The sequence below is a fragment of the Ranitomeya variabilis genome, chromosome 3 (assembly GCF_051348905.1).
Source record: "Ranitomeya variabilis isolate aRanVar5 chromosome 3, aRanVar5.hap1, whole genome shotgun sequence".
NCBI classification, from domain to species: Eukaryota; Metazoa; Chordata; class Amphibia; order Anura; family Dendrobatidae; genus Ranitomeya; species Ranitomeya variabilis.
Genome location: NC_135234.1, coordinates 471,558,265 through 471,577,321, shown reverse-complemented (window position 1 = coordinate 471,577,321; position 19,057 = coordinate 471,558,265). Strand labels below are relative to the sequence as shown.

Genomic DNA, 19,057 nt, shown 5'->3' with positions numbered 1-19,057 from the left:
CGAACAGGAGGAAACCCACGCAAATACGGGAACAACATACAAACTCCTTGCAGATGTTGTCTCTGGTGGGATTTGAACCCAGGACCCCAGTGCTGCAAAGCAACAGTGCTAACCAATGAGCCACCGTCCTGCCCATATATGAGGCTTGCGTTAGCCTCGGGAAAGCATTCTAGTTCTTGACAATCACTATATGAGGCTTAAAGTAGGACCAAGAAAAGATTCTAGTTCTTTACCAGCACTATTTGACGCTTGGTGAAGGACAGGGAAAGCATTACAGTTTTAGACCAGCACTATATGACGCTTGGTGTAGGACCAGGAAAGCATTCTAGTTCTTGACCAGCACTATATAACTGCTTTATGTGTGGTATGCTGCAGATGATCAAATACAAAGAAGTTTGCCATCTGTTATGTTTCGTTGCAATCTTCCATGCTGAACTTTCCTCCCACCTCTCATCTAACTTGCTCTTTAACAATCTACAATCTGGTTTCTGCCCCCATCACCCAACTGAGACTGCCCTGACCCAAATTACTAACTACCTACTTACAGCCAAAGCTAATGGACAATACTCTGTACTCCTCCTTCTAGACCTGTCCTCTGCTTTCGACACAGTTGACCACTGCCTCCTACTACAGATTCTCTCCTCCTTTGGCATCAAAGACATCGCCCTATCCTGGATCTCCTTATACCTTTCCAACCGCTCATTCAGCGTCTCCCACCCCCACACTACCTCCTCATCCCATCCTCTCTCTGTTGGAGTCCCCCAAGGCTCTGTTCTAGGACCCCTACTCTTCTCAATCTATACACTTGGCCTGGGACAACTCATAAAGTCTCATGGATTCCAGTACCACCTTTATGCTGATGACACTCAGATCTACCTTCGTGGCCCAGATGTCACCTCTCTGCTGTCCAGAATCCCGGAGTGTCTATCAGCCATATCTTCCTTCTTCTCCTCTTACTTCCTCAAACTCAATGTGGACAAATCTGAACTCATCATCTTTCCTCCATCTCATAGATCTTCTTTACCTGACCTGTCTATCGCAATTAACGACATCACACTTTCCCCCGTACCGGAAGCCCGTTGCCTCGGAGTAACCCTTGACTCTGCCCTGTCCTTCAAACTGCACATCCAAGCTCTTTCCACCTCCTGTCGCCTCCAGCTCAAAAATATCTCCAGAATCCGTCCTTTCCTCAACCCTCAATCTTCTAAAATGCTTGTGCATGGCCTCATCATCTCCCGCCTCGACTACTGTAACATCCTCTTCTGTGGCCTCCCTGCTAACACCCTTGCACCTCTCCAGTCCATCCTGAACTCTGCTGCCTGACAAATTCATCTCTCTCCTCGCTACTCCTCCACTTCCCCCCTCTGCAAGTCTCTTCTCTGGCTTCCATTCCCTCAGCGTATCCAGTTCAAATGACTAATACTGACCTACAAAGCCATCCATAACCTGTCTCCTTCATATATCTCTGAAATAATCTCCCAATATCTTCCCTTACGTAATCTCCGGTCCTCCCAAGACCTCCTTCTCTCCTCACTTATTCGCTCCTCACCCAACCGCCTCCAAGACTTCTCCCGAATATCCCCCATCCTCTGGAATTCTTTGCCCCAACACATCCAATTATCAACCACATTCGGGTCCTTCAGACGGAACCTAAAAACCCACCTCTTCAGGAAAGCTGACAGGAGACTAGATATATATGTTACATGTTATGTAAATAAAAGCTTACAACCTGACGTTAAATTCATCCATTGGTTGTATAAATTATTCTTTTGAAAGCTGAAACCCTCCGAAATGTGGTTTAGGTTAAGAAAATAAATTGGCATCAATGCAGAAATTTTGATCAGTTAATGGACACAGAATGGTCAGATTTTGGCAAGACAAAAGTTTTGTCGCCAACAGAAAGTAATGTGATATTCAAACAATTAACTTAAAATTCAAATATATGTTGCATAACATTGGTGAATGAAGTTGTGGTGCTATTAGTCATATTTAATATTTTGTGTGAATTCCATGAGCTTGAAGGACTGCATCCATGCGGTTCAACAATGATTCATACAATTTATTAATGAAGTCATCAGGAATAGCAAAGAATGCGGTCTTACATGCCTCCCAGAGTTCATCTAGATTCTTTGGTTTTGTCTTCCAAGGGTGACTGGGCTGGCCAGTCCTTGAGCACCTTGATATTTTTTGCCTGGAGGAACTTTGTTGTAGAGATGGATGTATGAGATGGAGCACCATCCTGCTGCAGAATTTCACCACTTTTATGATTTGAAATAGCGGTAGCTAATACTACTTGATATTTTAGGCTATTGATATTGCCTTCCACCTTGCAAATGTTTTGCACACCCTCATACTGCATGTAACCCCAGACCATGATCTTTCCACCACCAAATGTAACCGTTTTCTGGGTGTATTTTGGATCCATACAGGCTCCAGTAGGTGTGGTGTAATTCTACTGAAGATTCATCAGAGAAATCCACCATGGAGGTCATTTCGAGACAGAATCCTACAAACTGTTCTTGTTGACACAGGGACTTGAGGTGACCAGGCCTGTTAGAGCTCTGCTGCAGTGGAAGAGGGGTTTGCTTTGGATTTTCTAACCAACAAACGTTCCTCCTGAGCAGTTGTCTTGCGGAGTCTGCCGCACCTGGGCTTGTCAAACACATCTCCAGTCTCTTCAAATCTTTTTTTAATTCTTTGTACTTGACGCTGAGACACATTAAAGCTGCCAGCCACCTCTGCAGTGGATCTGGTCTTCAGCCTCTTGATAATCCAGGCTTTGGTCGCAGGGTGGATTTTTGGGATGTTGTCAGAGCTCAAGTTGCAGTTCAAGCGAAGGTCTGGTGTGCTGGGTTTCTTTTTATACACACACTAATTAACCGATCATTTACTGAGCACAGGTGAGGATGTAAACTAGGATTGGGTGCATTATATGACCAGGCGACAAAACTTTTGTCTTGCCAAAATCTGACCATTCTGTGTCCATTAACTGATCAATATTTCTGCATTGATGCCAATTTATTTTCTTAACCTAAACCACATTTCGGAGGGTTTCAGCTTTCAAAAGAATAATTTATACAACCAATGGATGAATTTAATGTCAGGATATAAGCTTTTATTTACATAACATGGATAAGCGACATAACTTCTGTCAGGGAGTGTAGTAGGTGTCAGTTAATGGGGTGAACAGAGAACATCAAATGCAGCCTCCAGTTATTTGTCTTCCACTGAAAATTACACAGTCAGTAATGCTTTTGTGGCTGCATGAATAGCACAATACTGTCTGTTACAGACATGTTTTTATTAGGTTGCAGTTGAGGATTGGATAGGACTATACTTTCTCTTGTAATATCTATAAATATGCAATACTTCATATTATATTGAGTTAGAAGTGATAGTACTTGCTGGTTACAGTTTCTTTTAGAAAGAAACATTTGATTGGTGTAAGTAGCACAAGAGCAGCGAATCTGTAATTCTGTCACTGAATGTATGCTGCCATCTAGTGTTTGAGCAACTGTATGTCATCAGTAACTGCACTATATTGAAGTTACAGTAAAACATTGGGCCAAACAGAACTCTGCATTAGAGAGATAGGCCTTATAGCACTGCTGAATACAAAACCGGCGTGTATCATGTCCAGATACCTGCCCTTCATAACCTGACTGACTTCTGTACTAATGTGCTATATTTAGTGTATGGGCGAAGGATACAGATCCCTTTAACAACAAACTATATTTTATGAAATCTGTGTCCAACCAGAACAAGCTATGGAAGGAATAATGGTCATATCTGCAATGAGAACACAGATCTGTAGAGCATCAGGTCCTTGTGAATGACCACCCCTTGTTGGTACCTTGCACTAAAAGAACGAAATAAAAAAATCTAACGTTGGTGGAATGGTATGATATTTGGGGTAATTTTTAGTTCTTAGATCAATGGAATCACAATGTATTTTGTTTGTACTGCAGTTTACAAGAAACATATGAAGCCAAACGCCAAGAGTTCTTCGAGGATCTGCAGCGGAAGGAGGAAGAGATGAGACAGACCTTTGTGCAAAGAGTGAGAGAAAAGGAGACTGTGCTGAAAGAGGCAGAGAGAGAGGTACAAAATCCATTCCTGACCTTTTTTTTTTTTTTAGTATTGACCGGTTTTTTTACAAGGCCAAACAAATCTGGACGTTGCTAGATCCTACAATGCGATAGCTTAGCTTTTTTTAAAATCAAACCCTCATCCAGCCCCAATAATTACATACAAGTCACTAGACAAATGAGGACCACATGTAATTCCAGTGTAGAGCATGCACAGCTATACATTGAGTTCTGTTCCTGTTCATACTACAAAATTTACTTTAAAGAAGTTTTGCAAAATTGCTCCCTTCCAGGAAAAAAAAACATAGGAAAAACAAGTTGCTATACGGTACCCAATATGATTAGACTACTTGTGCAAATATATAGCAGTGCTCATAGTTTTTAAATTGTTGGCCTATAAATGTGCAGACACATTGAAGTTACAGTGGCTTGCATATGTATTTGCTTTTTACCTATCTTGTTACACTACAACCTGTGTTTAAATATTTTTGTAATCTGATTTGTTTATGATACATCAGCACCAAATAGTCTAAGTTGGTGAAGAGAAGTGAGAAAAATATAGGCATTCAAGTTGTGGGATCCAATAACTAAAAATTGTAAAATTGTCATATGCATATGTATTCACCCCTTTTGGGGGTGAAGCTCCTAAAAATTTCTGGAGCAAGCAATTGCCTTCATAAGTCACATGCTTAGTGAAAGGAAGTCCACCTGAGTGCAATCTAAGTGTCACATGATCTGTCAGTATATACACACCTTTTCTGAAAGGCCACTGAGGCTGCAAGACCATTAAGAAAGAGGAACCACTAACCAAACAACACCATGAAGTCCAAGGAGATCTCCAAACAAGTCAGGGGCAAAGTTATTGAGATGTACAAATCATCAGGGCTGGGTTATTAAAAAAAAAAAAAAAAAATCCAAATCTCTGATGATCCCCCGGAGCACCATCAAATCTATTATCATCAAATGGAAAACATGGTATCACAACAAACCTGCCAAGAAAGGGCAGCCCACCAAAACTATTCAGAGAGAAAGCACAGAGACCAAAGGTAACACTGAAGGAGCTGCAGAGTTCCCGAGCAGAGACTGGAGTATCTGTCCATACGACCACAATAACCTGTACACTCCATAGAGGAGGCCTTTATGGAAAAGTGGCCAGAAAAAAGCCTTTACACACACAAATTGTATGGCTCGTTTTGAGTTTTCCGAAAGACGTGGGAGACTACCCAAATGTATGGAGGAAAGTGACATGGTCAGATTAGACCAAAATTGAACTTTTTGGCCACCAAGGTAAACGCTAGGTCTGGCCCCAAACGAACACAGCTCATCACCCCAAGAACACCATCCCCATAGTGAAACATGGTGGTGGCAGCATCATGCTGCTGTGGGGATGTTTTTTAGCCGTAGTCCGAGTTGAGGGAAAGATGGATGGTGCAAAATACATGGATGTTTTTTAGCAAAACCTGTTCGTCTTGTCAGTGATTTGAGACTGGGACTGAGGTTCACTTTCCAACAAGACAATGACCCAAAGCATACACTATAGCAACACTCGCATGGTTTAAGGGGAAACGTCTAAATGTTTTGAAGTGACCTAGTGAAAGCCCAGACCTTAATTCAATTGAGAATCTGTGGTCAATCTTGAGCACCTAGGGTATGATAATTTTTTAAAGTGGTATTCCCAACTACAAGATCCTATCACAATGTGTAGTAGGTGTAATGATGATAATATTAGCAAATACTTCCATTTAGAAATGTATAGAAATGTAGTATAGTTCTTCTGATTCCCTTTAACTCCCTTGGGAGAAGCACATAAACTGTTCATCTATTATAGGGAACCTGTCACCAGTTTTGTCATATATCAACTAAAACTCACTTTTTATTCAGGGCCAGTGCTGCATTTCATAAACGCTTTTATAACCCAGGAACGCCAGGAAAGTAGGAGGGAGACTGCAGTTTTTTCAAACAGAGTGGGGGGCCATAATTGACAACAAATGGATCCTGTGAACCATAGGAGAAGGTTACAGGATAGATTTCGCCCAACTCCCTCCCCATCAGTTTTGCATCACCAAACCCCAATCCCTTTCCGCGCAAAGCAGGCTCTGGACAGATGTCAGAAATCTCTTAGAATTAGGGGTGGTCGAGCCAGGACCTATTGTAGAAATAGATCAGGGCCACTACTCCTCCCTATTCTCCATAAAAAAGCCTTCGGGAAAATATCGCACCATCATAAATCTAAAACCCCTGAATCAAGTGGGTAAGATACAAAAGATTCAAAATGGAGACAATAAAATCTGTCATTCAACTCATAGAGACAACACCATGTGCACTTTAGATCTAAGAGATGTGTATTATCATGTGCTGATTCACCCAGACCACCGCCAATATCTGAGGTTCGCTCTATACCATCACGATTCAAACCATCATTTCCAGTTCACATGCCTCTAATTTGGCCTATCCTCAGCCCCGTGCATCTTTACGAAAATAATGACGGAGGTGGCAGCTTTTCTGAGGAAACAAGGGATTATCGTGGTTCCCTACCTGGACGACATCCTGCTGGTAGCAGTCTCGGCTATACACCTCAAACAGCTATCCCGCACTATAAAAGTTCTGGAGGATCTAGGGTGGCAAATAAACTTGGAAAAATCCGATTTACATCCAGGGACCCAGGTGTTCTTAGGGGTCCTCCTCGATTCCCATCGCAGGATGTCCTACCTACCCCACGTGAATCAGGAGGAGATCAGAAGCTGGATCTGTACGTTACAGAGGAAGATGACCTCCATCAGATACGCCATGAGGATCCTAGGACTGATGACATCCTGCATCCCAAGTGTGAGTCAGGCCCACTCAAGACTAGTGATGATCGAATATACTCGTTACTCGAGATTGCGAGATTTGGCCAGCATAAGTGGGGGTTGCCTGGTTGCTAGGGAATCCCCACATGTACTTATGCTGGCTAACAGATATAAATCATTCAGCTGCGGCAAGAAAAACTAAATCTCCGAGCACTAAAAAATACTCGGAGGACCCCCGAGCATGCTCGAGAAATCTCAAGCAACGAGTATATTCGCTCATCACTACTCAAGACACCTTCAAAGCGCAGTCCTTACGTCCTGGAACAGGCATCACTCGGGCCTAGACAAAAAGATGGCGGTCCCCACCGGTCTAAAACGTTCCCTGTATTGTCTGACAAGATCCTCACATGAGACCCTCGGAGCTGTGGGAGAAAGTGATGCAATGCATGACTGACTGCTTTTAAATTTGAGGAGTCATCCGCCTCCCTTGTGTCCCACTGCCCCTGGGGTAGGTTGTCCCCCCATATGAGCCCCCCATCCATCAGGACTAGCATCAGTAGTAATTATCCTGGATGGTTTTACTAGCCAAGGAACCCCTCTAGAAAGATTGTCCTTCTCCAACCACCAAGACAGGGAGTTTATCACTTCCCTGGACAAGGTCACACTACCCCATAGGTGACCCTGCAGACGTTCCTCTGCACCTCGGATCTCCTGCTGCAGGCATCGGGTATGAAACTGGGCCCACTGGACCGCTGGAATGCAGGAGGTAAAGAACCCCAGAAGGGACATGGCATCTCTTAAGGACATCCGAGGGTTATCCATTGCTGTCCTAACCTTTGTTATTATTACCAACATTTTTGACTCTGGGAGGAGACACCTTTGACTTACTGAATCTAGGTGTAGACCCAGGAAAGACTGAAGTTACCGGGACCAGTCTGGATTTGTCGAAGTTGATTATCCACCTCAACGCCTGTAAGGATGAAGTCGTATCAGCCAGGCGACCTCTACATTGGGAGGCAGATTTCCCTACTACCAAGAAATCATCCAAATATGGCACAATTAGCGTGTCCGGCTGAGGTACGTAAGCCATCACCTCTAACATCACTTTTGTGACCACCCGAGGTGCCATAGAAAGACCAAACGGCATTGCTGCGGACTGGAAATGCTGGTTTCTACCTCCCAAGATGACTGCCACTCTGAGATACTGTTGGTATTCGGCATGTATGGAGAGATGATAATATGCATCCTTCAGATCCAAAACAGCCATCACACATCTGGGAAATAATCAACTCCATTTAGAAGGTGTGGTTACAAAGGAAAGTATTTAACCTCTTCAAATTTATAATAGTCCTAAATTAACCATCCGGTTTGAAGATCAGGAACAAAGGGGAATAAAATCCCCTTCCCTCCTGATCCCCCGGGGCCTCCGTCAGGACATTTTTAGGTAACAAACTCAAAATTTCTAACTCAAGAGCTTCTTGTGCGGGTGATTTTAAGAGAGGTCATTATGAAAGAATCCTGGGGAATTTTATGAAATTCCAGCTTCAACCCAGATGTTACTAAGTTCAGGATCCAAGAACTAGAAGTGATTTCCTTCCATTTCCCACTGGAGGGTCAGGACTAACGAAATCTCTTACCCTTTCTGGAAGAGGATCCACTAAAGAGGGACACTTTTTGTTTGACCTCCTTTGTGTACCAGCGATCCTGGTTTTCATAAGGCTTTCTCCTACTAAACGGGCGCTTCCTGAACCCTCTCCTGTAGGATGGAACAGACTGGTTAGGGAGCTCCTTCTTTCTCTCTCCCGCCTTGGTGAGGATCTCAAGTACTTGGCCAAACAGGAACTCACCCTGGCATTGGATTGCGCATAATTTAGCTTTTGATTGCGCATTACCTTTCCAGCTTTTCAGCCACAGAGCACGACGAGCAGAATTAACCAACCCAGCCAACCTAGCCGCCAGACTTAGGGAATCCTCTAGATACGCTGTGGCCCCCCTGGTCAATGGAATGGAGGATAACAACCTCTCCCTAGATGCCCCTTCCTTGATTTTGTTCCTCCAGCTGGTCCACCCAAACTAGCATTGACCTTGCTGTGCATGTGCTGGATGTAGCTGGTTTAAAGGCTCCGGTACACAACTCCCATGCCCTCTTTAGCAATGTCTCTGCTTTGCAGTCTAGCGGGTCAGATAGAATGCCCGCATCCTCCACAGGCATGACCGAGTGTTTAGAAGTTGACGCCACTGCAGCATCCACTTTGGGGACTTTGGACCAGGTTGTTAACTCGTCATCGCTAAAGAGATACCTTCTTTTAGAAGATGAAGGGAGGAACCCTCGCTGACCCTGCTTGTCCCATTCCTTCTTTACCAAATCTTTCACTGCTGCAATAACCGGGAAGGCTCTCCTCTTTTTCTGTGCTAGACCCGCAAACATAATGTCTTGCGTAGACCTGGTTTCTTTTGTGTCCGAGCACCCCATGGTATTCCTGACTGACTTCACCAAGTTGTCTATACTGTCAATGGGAAAACACGAACAACCTTCCTCATCAGATGATGACGACGACAAGTCAGAGAGACCAGAGAACCTGAGGAATCCGAGCTGGAGACGGGTAACATTTTCCCTCTTGTCACTGTTTCTCAGGTCTACTAGACCGTTCTAAGGCCTGGAGCTCTTCCCTTATCATCATTCGTACATCAACGGATACCACCATAGCCTCCCCTTGTAATGTCTGGCTGAAGCAACCCTGGCACAGTCTTTTAGGTCAGGCGTCAGGAAGGGGCTGCGTGCAGAAGGTACACTCTTTATGTTTAGATTTTTTTGTTTTCTTAGCCTGGAAGGGAGGTAAGAAGGGGAATCAGCTTAATAGGCAGAGTTAAATCACATTCACCCAGTGAAGCTTGCAATAAGGTACCGATTCTGGAAGCGTCCACTGCTGCTCTTCATAATGCTGTGCGTCTGCACTTCCACCACTGGTCGGTGCATCTCAGACTCTCCTGGGGAAGAGATCCTTTAGCACGCCAGCCGCACTGGAGCTGCCGGATTTTATGTTTACCGCCCCTATGGAGAACGCCTCCCTGTACCTCTGGAAGCACTCCAAGCACTTCCGGTTCAGGAATGATGCATCGGCCAGTGCGCATGCACGACCACCATCCGGAAGTATTGCCTGTGGAGACGCCAGGCGGCTGCCACTCACACTCTGCCTCTGTGCCTGCCCTGCACCGCATTCCTCGTGAGCCCAGACGGCTTTTCCCGGAACCGGGCCTGACGATCTGTTTGCCAGACGAGGGGGAAGACTGACCGGCAGGGCTCCCCCGACGCTGCTTCTGGTGCCGCAGCCCCTGCCATTTTCTTGGACACCGCACAGGCGGCATGCATAGGCCTAGGTACTCTTCTTTCTTCTGCAGGTTCCCCTAGGAACAGGAAACCAACTGTGGAGGAGAAGAGACGGACTGCCCCTTTTATTCTGTATGCCCTGTTCTATGGGCGGGGTCCCCTCTCTCAGTGGGTGCTGTCCTGGCAAAGAGAAAACAGGTCTTGGGGATTAATTGGGGAGGGGCTTACTTGGGGATTGGGACATTGTCTGAGACGTGGAATGGAGGTTACCCAATGGTCCGTACATTGTAATGTATTTATACATAGGGTGGCACCTGCAATGTTAAATGCACAGATTTTTATGTCTTTGTCATTTTACTGTATTTATGAAAATGTAAAATGTAGTAACTGTGGTTTGTTCAATAAAAATAGTTTGATTTTAAAAAAAGAAATGAATGGAAGTTACAGAAGTAACACTGATTCTGTAACTCCCAAGTTCCCTATTCATTTCTTTGATACTCACGGACAAGGTGTAGATCAGCAACTCTGCTGTATCTATGGCTTCACTTCCAGCGAAACCTGGACGTAGAGGCAACCGTCTGCGATGGGAAAAACCTTTTATGGGTAATATTCACACACCGCAGAAATGTCTGACTGAGGCTTGAAGAAATTCATGTATATGCAGCAGAAACATCGCTATGTATTACATGTATTGTCTAGAAGATGCATGTCAGCATGGACACGTCTGTTGGGATCCATAATTACATTTATATCGTTTTTACCATTGTTTGGTAGTGCTTATAAGGATATCTTTTACAGAATATTGATAAGGTATGTGATTTATACAGCTTCAGAACAGATTTGAGCAGCTGAAGAGACACCATCATGATGAAAGGACAAGTCTAGAGGACAAAAGAAAAGAATTGCAAGAAGAAATTAGTGCTTTTAATAAACGTAAGGCAGCGGCAGACCTCCTACAAGGACAAGCATTTGGAACGGTTTCCAACAGCAGCCTGAAAAAGGATCGCAAAACGTAAGTATGTGTTACTCTCCTATGCGCTCACTGATTACTGAGAAGCTGCATCTTATAGTGAGAACTTTTTCTACTAGTGAATGGTATACACCACAACTGAACATTACCAAATTACAGAATTTAGGTCTTTTTTTATCTAAGGCAAAGCTAAATCTTCCCTAAGGCTACGTGCACACGTTGCGGAAAGTCTTATTGATTTTTGTAAATCCGCAGGTAAACCGCACTGCGGATTACCTGTGGAATTACCGCTTTTTTTTTTTTTGCGGATTTCACATGTGGTTTTACACCTGCGGATTCCTATTATGGAGCAGGTGTAAACAGCTGCGGAATCCGCACAAAGAAGTGGCATGCTGCGGAATAAACAACGCTACATTTCCGCGTGTTTTTTTCCGCAGCATGTGCACTGCGGATTTTGTTTTCCATAGGTTTACATGATACTGTAAACTCATGGAAAACAGCTGCTAATCTGCAGCGTCAAAACTGCTGCGGATTTGCAGCAAAATCCGCAACGTGTTCACATAGCCTAAGAGTCTATTTCCATTTAATACATCCACGTGGTTATGACAGCTAGTTACTGAACTACTACTAGCCAAAATATGGCTCTCTCCAGTCATATATAATGAGTGTAATCGTACAGAAAAGATGACCAAACAACCCACAAACAAGTCTCAATGAATCTAAAAAGCTATATAAATTAAATTTTAAAAAGCAATAAAAATGAATCCTACAACATGCGAGCAGTTTTCCAGGAGTAGGAGAGGAAGGATAGCAATAAGGTAATTTGTAGATGTATGAAACGCAACTAACAGTCAAAATAATTAGCAAAAGCACGAATGATAAATATGGTGCTCTGTAGTAATGTAACGTGTGATAGAGATTTAAGTAAAAAAATAAATAAAAATTGTGTGAATATAATCTTATAAAATGCTATGCAGACTGCCTAAATAAGCACATGTTAAGACCAAGCAATAAGAATGATAGTAAATAGGGTGAGAAAAAAAGTAATATAGAATTGCATAAAAAAATTATTTCTTCACTGAATATACAAATGAATACAGTTATGCAAGATTAAAACCTACTACTCAGACACATTAAAAAACATATGGTGGTTGAAGCCAAAAAAGTACACTAAGGCTGGGGCTACATAGCAACATGTTACGCGCTAGCTATTCATAGTTTTTAAGGTTGAAGGTAGACATGAGTCCGTCAAGTTCAACCTATAGCCTAACATGTCGGTCAAGAGGAAGGCAAAAACCCCATGGGGATTCTAATTGCCCATATTAAGCAGAAAAGATTCTTCCCATGCTGCAATTGGACTGGTTCCCTGGATCAAAGGCCCCTCACCATATTAAGTACCCATAACCTGTAATATTATATTTTTCAAGCAAGGTACCAAGACCATCTTGAAATTTTGCCGTGAATCAACTATTACAACATCATGTGCCATAGTTTCACTGCTCTAACTGTAAAGAATATGATTTATGTCTGTGATGATTAAACCTTTTTTCTTCTAGACATAGAGGATGTCCCTTATCACAATTGCAGGCCTAGGTGTAAAAAGAGGATTAGAAAAATCTCTGTACTGTCCCTTCATATAAACTTACATTGTAATACGATCGCCCCAAAACCTTAGTTTTTTCCGAACTGAATAACAAAAAAATTGATAACCTGTCTTAGTATTGCAGGTCACCAAGTCTATTAATAACTTTAATCTTTAAAAAGTATTTTAAAGCTCTGATTTGGCCATAAATAAAAGAGCCAAGTTGCCAACAAGTCGCAAACTAATTGCTTATCGCGTGTGACTTGCATTGAAGTCTATGGCGAGTCTGTCACTTGTGACAAGCGACAAAGTCTGATACATTTGGAAGCATGTGACTTTCACAGAGTATCTCAGGTCACAGCCCAACACCATAGGAAATCATTACATCGAAAGGTGGAATTCGTCTTTGCAATTTGTGTCGCGCCATACATATTGCCATGTAGCCCTAGCCTAATTCATATATCCATTGTACACATGCTGCAGATAGATTAGTAAAGTGCAAGTGCAACAAATAGTATATTGAAGTATATTAGATTCCAGTATATGGTCTTCAAGCTGAAAGAAGAGGACTGAACAGTAGGGCCCGGAGAGATATTTAATTCTTTACCTTTTTTTAACCTCTGCTGAACGGTTTCCATTCCTCCTCCTCCTTCTGTCATTGTATGCACCACATCTTCAGCCTGTACACTATAGGCCAGGACTAATGGCTACGTGCAGTCCTTGGAGGTCACTGTGCATCATAAAGTCGCAACATCAACATTGCGACGACATGCCGTGGGGCTTGGACGCGGCCGGAAGATTTGGTAATGCGGCACGTGGCAGCAGAAAGGAGAGAGCCGGAAAGGTGAGTATTAGTGGGGGTTTTCTTATCAATACTCACCTCGCCGTCCTGTCCTCTTAGCGTCATTGTCACGTTGCATCTCTGACCTCTTCACAATAGGCCAAGACTTTGTCTGTGTCCATGCCGGAGCTTGCTGTGTGTCATAAGGTTGTGATGATGCGACCTTACAATGCACAGTGAGCTCCGGCCTGGCCTGTAGTGAAGAGGCCAGAGTGCAATGGCGGAAAGAGGACCAGACGACAGCTGAAGAGGTCAGCAGTGAGGTATGTTAGTTTTTTTTCCTTAAGATCTGACATTGGTAACTAAGGGACATATGTAACTTGGATATTTGTAAGTCGGGACTCCCAGTACTAAAGTCTAATATCTGATACTATTTGCTGCTTTCCTACTTTACTTTATTTATCTGCTTATATCATAGATATATCTATATCTTTTTTGGATTCACCCACCATACACTATTTTTAACATTATTGTAATCGTGTGCTTTTGTATATTTCAGTAAATATTATTTTTATGCAATTGTATCACAACCTTGCACCTCAGTTTGTTTGTTTTGTTTGTATTTCTTGTGCTATGTGAACAGAGTCTTATTAACAAGTGGACAGCATATGCCATTCATATGTAATTGTGGAGGTATGATCACAGTATTTAGGGGTTCAATCCAAAAAAGTGTATGGGAGCGAAGGAAATTGCTGTGTTTGGATCTTTTACTGGTAGGTACTGACCTGTAGGCTATTTTATGATGAGGCATTTCCTTTAAGAACAGTGACAGTGCATGTGACCAACAATACTTCCAAAGACCTTATTTTCAAGATGGATGTGGGTTCCATTACATTAATTTAAGTTATTCATATCTGGTGAAATGATAATGTATTGATATAGAAAAACAAGTATATGTTATATTTGCTGACATATAGCATATATAATATCAAAGTCAAAAGTGGATCATCAATTTAGTAACATAAATAAAACTGACAGGGTAAAATTAATAGGAAAAAAGTGTTCACTGCAAATAATGCTCCATGTCTGTATATATTACATTTTCTGTGTTTTTGCTTTGCAGGTTCATGTGATCAAACAAAGCTGACATGATACTACATAAGCAGGCGTGCATTTTCTTTTCATTCTTTACTACAAAATAAAACGTATTCTCTCTACCCCGTTACTTTGTAACCCTTTTATTAAACCATCGGGCTCCTTAGACTTGGGGAGCTCAATCATACCAAAGGAAAAGACAAGACTGCTGGGGCGCTGCTTTGTTACAAGACTGTTAAAAATTTGGATATGTTCAGATATGTTTAGATGGAACAGTTATATGTGATAAGAGGGGATGTGATTTATATTCAAGGATAGCATGGGCAATCTGAAAAGCCTAAGGAATATTCTGTTTAGGAAGTGGCGTATGTTCTACTGAATTCAAGCCAGTTGCAAAGCTGCAGAAGATCATAAGATGTCGACACTGAGAATTTACTGCCTCGAACTGCAATCACATGGGCGACGCTTACAAAACACATAAATACCTTCCACACATGTCTAGAGGCCCTTAAAGTCTTTTTTGTGTCAGTCCACATTTGGATCTGCTTATAGAAGTGTATAAATGCCACTCAAAAATGTAAAGTATTCTAACACATCAATAAGGGGTTTTATTTTCTGTATGTTCAAAAACAAGTCATTTCCAATCTTCTGGTAGCCCACCATAAAAACAGTTGCACGTAGAACAGTTTTTTTCAAATGTTTATTACGGTATGTTGTTTTTTTATTAAAAAGAATTGTTACATTTGATTTAATCAACATAAAGTAAAGTTATTTGGTGTTTTGTTATTTTACTGTTTCTCACTGTCTTCTTTTTTAGAGCGAAGGTCTAATAAAGGTCGAATAAAAGGTCATAATGTTCATTAGTCTCTTTTAGCTGATGACAAATAATCCAGTTCTTTACACAAATGTAAGCTTTAAATGTACCTACAGTAATCTGGGAGGCTTGCAGGGCATCTGGGGATCAACCCTCTTAAGCCATCTGCATAGGCATGCAGGTCATACATAGAAAGTTGAATAAAATGATACCTTGATATCTGTAATCTGATGTCTTATTTAAGAGAAATCCACCTTTTTCTTATATATGTGAGTGCGCTGTTGAGGGCTATTGCCCCGGACTCTGATCTGAATGAGAATCTGCCTCCAAAGCTTATTTTAAATAAAAGGAGGTGTAACCAGTGTGATATGTAATGGCTGCTCTCCTGATCTCACTGCAGAGCTGTGACTATAAGGCCAGGATCACACATGTGAGAAATACATCTGAGTCTCGCATGGCAATACCCAGCATTGCCGCCGTCTCTCTGAAGCAGAGCGTGCGGCTGCATGTATTGCTATGCGGCCGCACTCTCCGCTCCTGAGTGATGGTGGCAATGCCAGGTATTACCATGCGAGACTCGGATGTATTTCTCGCATGTGTGATCCCGGCCTAACTGACACATCTGCAGGTTCCTCTCAGCTGCCATCTCACAGGCAGCCAGGTTTACAATATTGTTAGAAGCTACGGCTCTGCTGAATTGTAACAGGTTTGTTATGAGACAAAGTTCAGTTCTGCTGTTCGGTGTTAGTTACGTTTCTCACACTGGTAATGCCCCATTTCATTTATAATAAACTCTGAAGGCAGATTCTTGTGCAGATGTGTCCATCCCATAGATCTTAACAGCTAACTTACACATAAGAAAAACATGAATTTCTCTGGAGAAGAGATCAGATCACAGATAAGATATCATTTTATCCAGCTTCCTACGACCTACCGATATGTTCCCTTATAGACAGCTTAGCAGGGTTGATCCTTGTGTGCACATACCCTAATTTAATGTCACCATCAATAAATGCTGCAGATTGGACGTCAAACCCGCAGCTGCCAGATGTTACAGCATAGCGTATGGTATTTCAAGAAATCCCATGACCACTATGCGTCCACAGACACCCGCTGCTCACCTACGGAGACGGACATGCGGCGCGTTTTTCCAGACTGCAGCATGTCAATTTCTCTTCTGGAAACGCTAGTCTCCGCAAGAGAAATTTCACCCATAGAATGTATTGAACACGATGAATCGGTAATGCGCTGTGTCCAAAGTGCTGCTACTTCCAGATCTTGTGCACCAGGCCTTAATGATTAGTTCTAGTGCATACATTGAAGTTCTAAATATATCTTAAAAGTTAAATTAAATGCACTTTACCTGATCCACATCTTTTGAGCATGTCTAATTATCCTCCCAGGTTGTCTTTACAGAACACAGTTGCAGTGTTACAGAGAGTAGATGCCAATCGGTATCAATGCTTACTCTATAGTAAGTTCCCGCTAACCTTTTTAAGAGTTTTTGTAACAGAAATTGAGGGGAACTCTACAAATCCTCCTAAAAAAATTGGAATATCTGCTCCAAAAACTCAGAAAAAAGACTCCATGTGCACACACGCTTAAGCTGTACTCGCTTTATCTTAACAATATTTTCAGTATAAATAACCTGTAGGGTCACTCTGACTTCTTCTTCAGGATGACCCAAAAAAAGGTCTCGGAGTGATTCTGAAACGCATTGATATTAAGCCAGCAATTCTTTATTTTATCGTGGCTTGTCATTTTATCAGCAGTGCGGGATACAGCCATCACTCCTGACACATTTGTATATATTTCCCCTGGAGGCTGCAGTGACTTCTATATATGCAATTCTAGGGGTTGTGTCTCACACAGCCCCTTAAGGTGAGCACTCCCACCCTCTTGTTCTCTCTTTATTACTTGGAAGAGACCCTATTGCAGTTTTGCATTTTTGTTTTTATCAAACCGCAGAACAGATCAGAGCAGATACAGTATATTTTATTCTATATAGACGGGAGGACTTAGGAGCTAGATACAGAGCCCCATCCTGTGTTACATATAAGGCCAGCGTCACACTGGCGTTTTAAACGGCCGAGTGCAATGCGATAAAAAATCGCATTGCACTTGGACCAATGTTAACATATGGGGCAGCTCCCACCAGCCGACTTTTTGTCGGCCGTTTTCTTCGGTCTGAGACAATCGCAGCGCGATTGTCTCGGACCGAGGAAAACTCTCGGCTCACTCGCACCCATATAAGCCTATGGGTGCGAGTGAGACAACGCACATCACTTGGATATCATCCGAGTGCTGTGCGTTATAAGCGGACCCCAGCAATGGAGGAGATGGAGAAATTCATTTCTCCGCCTCCTCCGCAGCTGTGCTCCGATCCTCCCTGTGCGAGAGAATCAGGGCACAGACGCATGACACTCGGCTCCTGCTCTGCTGCGAGCAGGAACCGAGGGTCATTAGCATATCGCATCCAATGATCTCGCATCGGATGCAATATGCCAGTGTGACGCCGGCCTAAGTGTATCTGCCATCTCCTATGTCAGTAATGTAACATTCAGTATTTAATGAATATGGATTTGTCCTCACAATTAAGAATTTTTATCAATTTTGGCAGAGAAGGAAGCAGATTTCTCTGATGAGATATATTACAAAGTTGCTTATTTTCACATGTACTATTGATTTCTGAAATAAAAATTTAAACAATGGCAACTCTTTAAGCAAAAACCTAGCAATATGGACAATTCATTTTCAAAATGAAAATCTGAACAACAATCAGCCATAGCTTTACTTCCACTAAAAAGGAAAGGTGAATAATATTGATTATGCTATTACAGTGATAATAATCATGGCAGTAACCTTTTGACAAGGTGCTGTACTGGAGTAGTGGCTTTTCCTCCCTTGAAATTGTTATTTATGACCGACTAGAGCAGAATAGCTTCACAGTAACCTGAATATTTATTTCAATAGCGTATATCTTTATATGACGCAATCTACTTTACGGAGTGTGCATTATTACTTCTGCTCCAGTGCGCCTGCTCACGGCTATGCTAATGTTGTGTAATAAATGTACACAAATAACACTGTTACAAAGGTTTTGTCACTCTGACAATTTTGAGTGTTCCTGATAGATTTTTTTCATACTGATTTCAGAAATAACTTCAGGTTTTTCCTATCACGTACGTTTTTTGAGAAATGATACGAAACATTATAATATTCTGTTATAATTCTAAAAACACGGATTACACTGCGCAACAAATTTCAGGGAAGTTTTTGTCCCCTGAGAAAATTTTATTGTATCTTATAGATTTTGATATGCTGAACACGAATATGTGCTCCAAAAGTCTGCATCACGTAAGGTTTTTAACCCCTTTATGACCTGAGCTTTTTTTTTTTACTCTTCACCACGACAGCACCCACATGAGAGGGATCTGCCCATAGGAACAGGAAACCTACAGAAATAAAAGGGGCGGTCCGCTTCTCCTCAGTTGGTTTCCTGTTCCTATGTGAACCGAAGGACAAAAACCTACGGAGAAGAAAAGACATACCTGGGCCAATGCATGCCGCATGTGAAGTATCTGCTGAGAACGGCAGGGGCTGTGGTTCC

At 42.3% G+C, this 19,057-nt stretch overlaps 1 protein-coding gene across 1 annotated transcript in view; it reads left to right on the top strand.

Annotated features, from left to right (window-relative positions):
- Nucleotides 1–15,419, top strand: part of LOC143816391 (septin-10-like) — an 89,830-nt gene extending 74,411 nt beyond the window's left edge. Inside the window, exons 9-11 of the mRNA XM_077296677.1 lie at nt 3,969–4,101; nt 11,033–11,217; nt 14,662–15,419. Of these exons, the coding sequence (XP_077152792.1) occupies nt 3,969–4,101; nt 11,033–11,217; nt 14,662–14,671 (328 nt within the window). The 3' untranslated portion in view covers nt 14,672–15,419. The remainder of the gene's footprint in view (nt 1–3,968; nt 4,102–11,032; nt 11,218–14,661) is intronic.
- Nucleotides 15,420–19,057: the final 3,638 nt, after the last annotated feature.